Source organism: Neopelma chrysocephalum, unplaced genomic scaffold (assembly GCF_003984885.1).
Source record: "Neopelma chrysocephalum unplaced genomic scaffold, ASM398488v2 Primary Assembly neopelma1_163, whole genome shotgun sequence".
Classification (NCBI taxonomy): Eukaryota; Metazoa; Chordata; class Aves; order Passeriformes; family Pipridae; genus Neopelma; species Neopelma chrysocephalum.
This window is the reverse complement of record NW_020897825.1, coordinates 112,456-121,976: the sequence shown is the minus strand read 5'-3', so window position 1 is coordinate 121,976 and position 9,521 is coordinate 112,456. Positions and strand designations below refer to the sequence as shown.

The window sequence follows — 9,521 nt, the reverse complement described above, 5'->3', positions numbered from 1 at the left end:
CGGCACTGGGAAAGGTCAGGAGCAGACAAAGGAGGAGGGACACGGCCGCTGCTCCTCTGGAATACTGAATACCCTCAGACTCCCCCGACGTGCCCCCGCGGTGTCAGGGCCGGATGGGCAGGATGGGACCCCCATCCCGGGAATGCTGAGCACCAGTTCAGAGGTAACTGTGACCCCCAGCTGCAACAGCTGCTTCCAGGCAGATTTTATTTGAATTTATTTCCTTCCCAATCCCTTTCCCGGGGGTGGTTTTGGATCCAGAGGGGATCCCACGGCCGTGGTTGGGAACCAGTGCACGGCTCCATCGCTCCGTCCCGACGGCAGAACTGCAGAGGGTGGTGCCTGCCTGGCTCTGGCACTGGGTATCCCGGGACTTGGGGCATTTTCAGGCAGAAATAACCACTTTAGCCTGTGTGATACAGCCCACAAGGCTCCTTCTGGGAATTCTGCATAGAGCTGGAGCTCTGTAAGAGCGTTTCCAGCCTGGATGCGTGGGATGGGGATTCATTTGGAATCCTGCTCCTGGCAGCGGGGATGGAGCATCCTTTGGGATCCTGGTCTTGGAGCGCAACCCAGGTGCCAGAAACGTGTCCTTTGAGAACCCAGAGCCTGAACCAGGGATGCGAGACGGAGCATCCTCAGGGATTCCGGTCCGCGTGGGGACAAACCGGGCGCCTGAATCCTTTGGGTTCGCCAGTCCTGGTCCCCGGAAAGGGATCCCGGAACCGGGCTGTCCCTTGGGATTCGGGTTCCGGGATGACCCTGGAGCCGGAGGGGGGGGTGTCCCCCGCGCTCCCACCCCCGCGGCCCCGCCCGCGCCCCTCCCCGTCGCGTCCCGCCCCGCCCCGCCCAGGGGCGGCCCTTGGGGGGCACCGGCTGCGGAGCGGGACCGGCACCGGCACCGGGTGAGTGCGGCTGGGATGGGGCGTCTCCATCCTCATCCTTATCCCCACCCCGTCCTCCATCCCCATCCCCATCCCCATCCCTGTCCCGCGGGGAGCGGCCCCGGGGCTGAGCCGCGGCCTCGCCACCGCCGCCAGCGGAGGAGGTGAAAGCCGCGCTCGCCGCGGGGAGCGGGGGCGTATCCGGCCCCCCAAACCCCGGGGTGACACCTCAGCACCCTCCGCGCACCCTCAGCATCCCCCTCCGTGCTGGGGCCGCCGGAGCCGCAGCGCCCGCGGGTCCCACCCCGGGCACGGCACCTTCGCCGCGGCACCGCCGGGACCCGCCCGCTGCGGGTCGGTAGCCCAGGACAAGCCCTTGGTGGCCACCGGCTCCAGCCAGGGAAGTCCGACCTGCTGAGTGTGCAATGGGTCCCTCGCCCGTCCCCGTGTCCCCCACCCCGGCTGCACCGCCGGCTGTGCCAGCGCTCAGCACTCCCCTCCTTTCCCCCCTCTCCCCTTCCAGGACGGAGCAATTGGGCTGGAGAACAATAGCGGCGCTGGAAAACAATGGAGCTGCCGCACCTTGGCGCGTAGGGATGCGGGAAGGACGCGGGGAAGGGATCCCAGCCCCGGAGTAGCGCCTGAGCCGGAGCCCCCAACAGCAGCGCGGGGAGGATCAGCGGGACGGGGTGAGCGCTCGGCCGGGTCGTGTCCTGTCCTATCCCGTCGTATCCCATCGCATCCCATCGCACTGCTGAGCAGAGCCTGGCGGAGGCTCCCGGGAGGAATTGTCGCCTCTGGATGATGCTTTGCTACCGATCGCGGCGGGATCGAAGCGCCCTTGGGCCGGGTAAAAGCCGCCCTGGGCTGCGGGGACGCGGCGGGGTTTGTGCGGGAGGGAATATCGTGGCCTCCCCGGGGAGAGGGATATTCCCACAATTCCTCGCACGGCCGGGGGGAGCCTCAGCTGCGCCAAATCCGCCTCGGCGGGATCAGCCGGGGATGCAGCCAAAGCTTCCGTGCACTGCCAGGGGGGACAAGGACAGCACCCCCACCCTCCCCAAAATGCTGATTTCTTTGCAGGAGCAGGGTCGAACATCCCTCTCCTGCTGAAAACACAATATTGAGGGGGCTTTTCCTACTTTCCCCCTTGTTTTGTTGCTGTGTTTGAGTTGTGAATCTCCCTGGGAGCTCGGCAAAAGTGAGAACTCATCCCTTCTCCATGTGAGAGGCTGGGATCATGACCAGTCTCCCTCTGCCCCACGGGGCACTTGGGGCTGTAGGGATGTGGGAAGGGGCTTAGGGAGGTGGTTTTTAGGGAGTGGAATAAGTCTGGGGGCCGTGGGGTGGGTGCCTGAAAGCACTGACAGGAGCAGCTGGTGCTGGAAGGCAGAGAGGGCTGAAACCCTCCTGCCACGGGGCCAGGGCATTGATTTATCTGCTGGTGGTTTAAAAGCACTTTGTGAGGCCTCAGCAGAAGCTCAGCCTGGGCAGGGACGGGGGAAATGCGTCAGCTCAGGGTGGGGAAACTGAGGCCCAGCGGGGCCGGGGAAGGGGCCGGTGCTGAGCTGCCCTGGCCGGGCCATTGGGCAACTTGCACTTTGCCAACCCTTCTGCTGGGGCCATTTCCAGCCTTTTGCCAAATCTGTGGGGGAATATTGGGGGCTCAGCAGTGGCTGCTCTCTGACTGGGTCTCTGTTCCCCTCCACCCACCTCCCAGAGCTTCTCCAGACCCAAAAAAGGAAGAATTTGCCCCTTTCCTGCTGCTCGGAAGGGGATGTGATGACGGAGGCGAAGGTGGCAGCGCCGGGGCGTAAACAGGAAACAGGATCCTCAGCATGGGAGGATGAACCTGCCTTTTGGAGCTCCCCTTCCACCCCAAAATGTGCTTTTTTTATGGCTGGAGTTCACCCCATGTCCCCTTCAAGGATCCAGGGATTTGGCTTTACCCCTTTGCATCGCTGTGATGCTCCAGAGTGAATCTCCATGTGATACCAAAGGCTCCACCCGGGACTGTGCTGCTGTAGGAGGGTTTTTTTCAGCCACTTTTATTTTTTTTCAGCCACTTTGATATTTCTGGCACCATTTTTGCAGAAGCCAACAGCTCTGTCCTTTAATCCTCCCGGGACACCTCCAGAGCTTCGCCATCCACTGTCAGGGGACACCCCTGAGATCCTTATTCCTGCCATTCCTGCATCTCACAGGTGCTGAACCCCAAATTTGGGTCCCCACAAGCACTGACATTTGTCCCAAAACCTTGAAGCCGGCTGCAAAATCCCCTCCCACTCCCATTTCTGAGTGATAAATAGGATTATTGCTGGGTTTATTCCCTGTGGGAGGATGGATGGATGTGGAGAGGTGGCTGCCAACCACAGGAGGAGGGTTTTGCCAGGTTTTGCTGGGTTTTGCCAGGTTTTCCCGGGGTTCTCCTGTGGCTCCTCAGGAAACCCAGAGCCCTGTCAACCCTTCTGCTGCCCCACGTGATTTTTCAGTGCCGAGTTTCTCTTCTGCTTTTTCTCCAGAGCCAGAGCAGCTTCCTGCCCTTCCCCTCCTGCCCCACCTCCAGCGTGGCCTTTGCAGCCTCTTCTGGGGTTTGAAACATGTCAGGGAATATCTTTTGTCGTTGCCAATCATTTATGTGCTGGGATTTATCCCGACTCCAGGATTGCTGCTGGTTTTAGGGGCAGGTTCATCCTCCGACACAGGTTTTACCACACGGCCTTGGCTGAGTCATTTCTCTGCCTGCATCTGTTGTGGGGTTTTGTGTGTTTTCCTTGCAGGAAAAGGGGTTTGTTTCCCAGGGGACCGGGAGGAAGCACATGGTGATGTGGGAGGTGGAAGAAAACAGGGGTTTGCAGAGTAAAGGCTTTTTTTCTCACCTCAGTTTCTCTTTTGGGATAAGGAAAGGGAGTGGAGAGACCCTGGGAAAAGGGAAGCTCATCTGTAGGAGAGGTGGCACAAACATCCAAGGAAAAGCACGGCCTGAGAAGCCCTTTTTCATCATTCAAAACTGCCCCAATGTTGCATTTCAAGGTGTCTCTGCTGCCCCATTTCCACAGTGCTCTGAGTCTATCAGTGCTCCAAGGTCTTCATCCTGAAGCCCATTTTAATTCCCCTTCATTGTGTCCAAAAACCACTCTGGAGATCTAAGCCAGGGCCAGTCCCAAGACGGGATTTTTATGGGACTTTCCAAGTGTTTTGCACAAGAGCAATGGAGCTGTTTTGGCACAAAAATCCAACTGGCAGCATTAAAAAAACCCCTGAAGGACCAGCCCAACATCTCTGGCTGCTTGGAAAATCATCCCCTGTGCTGCCACCGGGTTTGGGATGGCACAGGGAAGCAGCAGCCAGGTCCAGACTTGGATGTCCAAAGCCTTGCAGAATAAAATAATAGTAAAATAAATAGAGGAAAGGAGCAACTCCCACTTATAACCCTCCCACCTCCTTGTCTGGCATCACGGGGACATCCATGGATGCTCCAAATGCAAATTCCATGTAAGTGAATCCACCGGGATTAAATTTTCAGTGAGTTTACGGCTCCTCTCCCTTATCTGATCTCCCTCCTTTCCCATCATTTTGCCGGAGAAGCCACATCAAACTCCACATCCGTGTCCTCTGGAGCCTTTTCCCAGGAGCTCTTCCAGACCCAGGGGCTTTATTTTCTCTCAGTTTTCCATGGATGGGGGTCAGGGATGTGGGAATGGGGGGGCTCACACTGATGTTCCTCTCTCCTCCCTCTCTCCAGCTCAGCTCCCATGACAGGAGTGTGGGGGGATGGATTACGGAGGTGGAGAGGACCTGGTTCCCTGCGGGAAAGACAAATTCATCTCCAAGTAAGAGGCTCAGCAGGGCTGGAATTCAGGAGTACTGCAGGAGCTGGGAGCTGGGGGGCTTGTTTGGAATGTTCCAGGGGGAATATATATTCATTTTTAAAATATATATATATATATATAATATATATATATATAAAATTAATATATTTATTTTTATATATTCATTTAATATATATAATATATATTAAATTAATATATTTATTTTTATATTTATATAGTGTATATATTTTATATACATTGATTATATGTTTTTGTATAGAATGAACATATGTTATATAATATATAATATATATTATATTATATATTGTATTGTATTATATTATATTATATATAGCAGAGTATGGTATAATATATTATAGTATATTGATTTATTATATTGATTTATTCTACCTCTATATTATATGTATGTATTATCTATAATATGTAATATAATATACAATATATAACCTCAAAAATTTAATGTATATCTATATAAATAAAATTATAACAATACATAATGTTACATATATATAATGTTATATAAGAATATATAATACTATAAATGCAATATATAATATATTATTTATGACCCATACTATATTATCTATGATCTATAATATATAATATTTAATCGAGCTGGAAGAATGGAGTGACCCTGGGTTTTAACTCAATTCAGTTGGATTTGGAAGGAAAAAGCCATTCTGGGGCAAGAAATGGTGATTTTTCTTAAATAAAAAGGGTTGTTGATGGGATTTTGAACTTTTCCTTAGGGTTGTGACCAAATGCTCCATAAACTTTCTTAAAAAAACCCAAGTTTTGCTGAAAAAGTCCTGATTAAAAACTGTTCTTTTATTCTTTGGTAAAGAAGTAAAATGATTCTTATGTTTCAGGGAAGATTTTGGAGGAGCTAAAGCAAATCTGTGATATTCCCCCTTCCTTTTTGCCTTCTGATAAACCCAAATCCCCGTGATTTGTGCTTGTTTGTGATGGTCTGGTGGTGCTGAGCATCCTTAACCTCCAGCAGCCAGCCCAGCTTTGGGAATTAATGCCAGGGGCATCACTGCCCTGGGATTCCTGGCTGGGTTTGCCAGCTGGGGATGGCTTATCTTTATTTTTTCAATGAATTTATTTATAATTTTGCATTTTTATTTTCATCTTTTCTTCATATTTTATCTTTTGAACTTTGTTTTTTCCTTTGGTTTTGCCTTTATTTTTATTTTTATGGTTACTTTGCCACCAGAACAAGGCTCAGACTTTGATTCTGAGCTCGAGGTCGGGCTCTGGCGCCCGGAGCCAACGTGATGAACCAGCCTGGGAGAACTTGTGACTCCACATGACCCCAGGGCTTGGGGGCCCCAAAGATGGGTTTGTTTTTCAGCCTTGTGACCAACTGCCCCGAGGTCTGATGGGTTTTCCTACATCTCTTTGGGGAATTTATGGGGGAGATGGTCACAGGGAGCTTCTCCCCCTCATTGTGGGTTGAACCCACAGCCAATGCCTTCAACAAGGGAGGTCTAGAGGTGCCAAAAGACCCAAATTTGCCTCAAATTCAGCTATTTTTTGGTCCCCCAGCAGCACAGCAGGTTCTTCAACCAGGAAAGCAATTCCTGCTTTCTCCCAGATCCTCAAAACTGCCTCCCCATCCAGCTCAGGGGTCGGTGGGTGGTGCCTGCAGCATCTCCTCTCCTTCCTCCAAACCTCTTCTCAGCACCTTTCCCACGTTTTTTCCCCAGAAATGAGCTGCTCTTGCACCTGAAGACCTACAACATCTACTACGAAGGGCAGAACCTGCAGCTGCGGCACCGGGAGGTGAGAACGGCCCAGGCAGAGGGAAACCAAGGGAACTGGGCTTGCTTCAGGCTCAGGGAGTCAGGGAATCATGGAATGGTTTGGGCTGAGAGGGACCTCAGAGCCCATCCAGTGCCACCCCCTGCCATGGGCAGGGACACCTTCCACTGGCCCAGGTTGCTCCAACCTGGCCTTGGATCTTCTCTCTAAACTGGAGAGACTGGATTTGTTGAATGGAGAAAGAATTCCCTGACTGGTCTTTAAAGTCCCTTTTCCAACCCAAACCACCCCATGATTCCATGTCACGATTCCCTGTCAGATGCTTTGCCCAAGCCCAGGTAAATGATATCAGCTGCTCTTCCCTCATCCCCCAGTGCTGTAGCCCCATCCTGGAAGGCCACCAAGTTTTCCAGGCCTGATTTGTCCCAGGGAAGCCACGCTGGCTGTCACCAAATCCTTATTTTCCACGTGCCTTATCAGAGTTTCCAGGAGGATCTGCCCCCACGGCCTTCCCGGGCACGGGGTGAGACTGGGTGGGTTTAGGGGGTCCAAAAAAAATGCCTTTAAATCACAGAATCACTGAATGGTTTGGGTGGGAAGGGACTTAAAGTTCACAAATTCCAACGCCACGTTCCCGGGTGTTTTTTGGGATGCAGGAGGAAGGGGAGCTCATCGTGGAGGGGCTGCTGAACATCTCCTGGGGGCTGCGGCGCCCGATCCGCCTCCAGATGCAGGACGACAACCAGCGCATCCGACCCCCCCCCTCCTCCTCCTCCTGGCACTCCGGCTGCAACCTGGGAGCCCACGGGTGAGCTGGGGGTGGGGGAGACACCAACACCCCCAAAACCACCCCCAAAACCCCCCCCAGCCCCCTCAGGGCTGTCGGGATTTGCTGGTTCACCCCCCGCTGCTGCCTCCGGGCAGCACCCGCAAGGAGCCAAGTCAGAAATGAAGGAGGGGGGGTTTGCTTGGAAAAGTCCCCCCCCCTTTGCAAAGACCCCCGATTTTTTTGACCTCCCTTTTGCAAAGACCCTCCTCTTTTGCACCCCCCGTTTTGCAGAACTCCCCTTCTGTAAAGCTCCCCCTCCTGCCACGACCCCTCTTTTGGAGACACCCCCCTCTGCTAAAACCCCCCTTTTTGCAAGCCCCCCTTTTTACAAACCACCCTTTTTCAGACTCCCCTCTTTTACTTAAATCCTCCTTTTTGCACTCCCCTTTTTGCAACTCCCCCTTTTTACAAACCACCCTTTTTTGCAAGTCTCCCACTTTTTTCACCCCCTCTGTTTTTAAAAACCCCTTCTTTTACTAAACACCCCTTTTACACCCTTTTTTTTGCACCCCTCTTTTTGCAAAGACCCCTCTCTTTTGCCAAAATCCCCCATTTAGTCTCAAAAGGAAACAAACCCCCCCATTTTTCAACTCCTCCATTTTTACAACCCCCCCTTTTTGCAAATCTACCACTTTTGGCACCCCCTTTTTTTCAACCCCTCCTTTGCAAACCCCCCTTCTGCCAAAATCCTCCTTTTTGCAACGCTCCCTTTTTTCAAAGACCTCCCTCTTTTGATGAAACCCCCTTTTTGTAATCCACCCTTCTACAATCCCCCCTTTTTTGCAAAGAACCCCCTCCTTTGCTAAGACCCCTCCTTTTGTTTCAAAAAGAAACAAACCCCCCTTTTTTGCAACCCTCCCCTTTGAAAACTCCTCCCCTGCAAAGACCCCCCTCTTTTGCAAACCCCCAGTTTTTGCTGAACCCCCCTTTTTGATAAGACCCCTCCTTTCTGTCCCATTTTTTGCAAACATTCCCCCTTTTGTAACCCCTCTGCCAACACCCCCCTTTTGCAGCCCCTGCTCTTGCAACCCCCCCTTTGCAGGGACTCCCCTTCACAACCCCTCTTTTCCTGCAGGAATCCCCCCAAACCCCACCTGGTTCTCATTTCCACCCCTAAAATTCCACGCTGGATGCTGCTCTGGTCCCAGTGATCCTGGGGGATCCTGGAAAGCAGCTGGATCCCAGGAGCAGCAGAGCTGGGATTTGCTGTGTCTGTGCAGAGGGGGAGGGTCTTCCTGCTTTTTCCCTGATTTTGTAGATGTCTCCCAAGGGAAAGAAGGGTCAGGTTCAGCTTTCCCTGTGCTGGAGTCAGGAAAATGCTGCTTGGCACCTCAGCATCCCTTCCTGGGAAGAGGGCAGTCGGGATAACACCCTCTAAGGTTTTTTTGGGAGCGGGGCAGGATAGGATTCAGGATTTATATTGCAACCAGCCCGTGCTGTGCCCCTGCAGGGCTGGTTACCTGCTAAATCCACAGGGAGAACAGGCAGCTTCCCAGGAGGGAAACAGCAGCCTGGGAGCTTGGGGAGGGTGGAGATTCCCTGGATTATCATTCCCTCTGCAGCCACACGCTGACAGGGCACCACCCTCACCTTTGCCCACCTCCAGGTCCGTGCTGAAGCCCAGCACCCTGCCCGACATCCAGGTGACGGATGCAGAGCCCACACCCAACACGGAGGCTCCCGGGAATGGCACAGGTGAGCCGGGCTTGGATCCAGCTGGATTTATCCAGGAGGTTGGGAGCAGCTGCCTCGTGCTGCAGTTTAACTTGAGAAAATGCAAACCAGGCTTCGTTTTAACTCCAGACTCAGTTTCCCGTCACGCTCCAGGTTCCTTTAAGCCACTTCCAAAGAACTTTTATTTATTTTGTTTAATCTTAGCCCCACATGGCCCAAAACTCAGTGATTTAAAGATCTTTTCCTACCTAAATGATTCCATGGTTCCCGTGGGTTTTTGCTCAGTGGGATGTGGTGGAGAGGAGCTTGGAAAGAAATGGGGGGGATGGAGCAAAGAGCCCCGTGGGATCGCAGGGAAAAGGATGTCGGCGCTTCCCCTTCCCGGAGGCTCCGCTTTTGGGGAAGAAGAATGGGAGCATTGGGAAGCGCCGTTACCATGGGAAGTCAACAGAGCTGCAAAGTGTTTGTCCCCTCCCTGGTTTTTCCTCTGTGGAGGGGGAAGAGCTCGGCCAGCGCTTCATTAACCCCTTGTTC

At 53.0% G+C, this 9,521-nt stretch overlaps 1 protein-coding gene across 1 annotated transcript in view; it reads left to right on the top strand.

Moving 5' to 3' along the window:
- The first annotated feature begins 836 nt into the window (after positions 1-836).
- The window catches only part of RASSF2 (Ras association domain family member 2), a 13,181-nt gene continuing 4,496 nt past the window's right edge, over positions 837-9,521 (top strand). The window contains exons 1-6 of the mRNA XM_027701588.1: positions 837-905; positions 1,408-1,573; positions 4,630-4,717; positions 6,430-6,505; positions 7,141-7,292; positions 8,920-9,505. Coding sequence (XP_027557389.1) covers positions 4,659-4,717; positions 6,430-6,505; positions 7,141-7,292; positions 8,920-9,505 — 873 coding nt within the window. The 5' untranslated portion in view covers positions 837-905; positions 1,408-1,573; positions 4,630-4,658. The remainder of the gene's footprint in view (positions 906-1,407; positions 1,574-4,629; positions 4,718-6,429; positions 6,506-7,140; positions 7,293-8,919; positions 9,506-9,521) is intronic.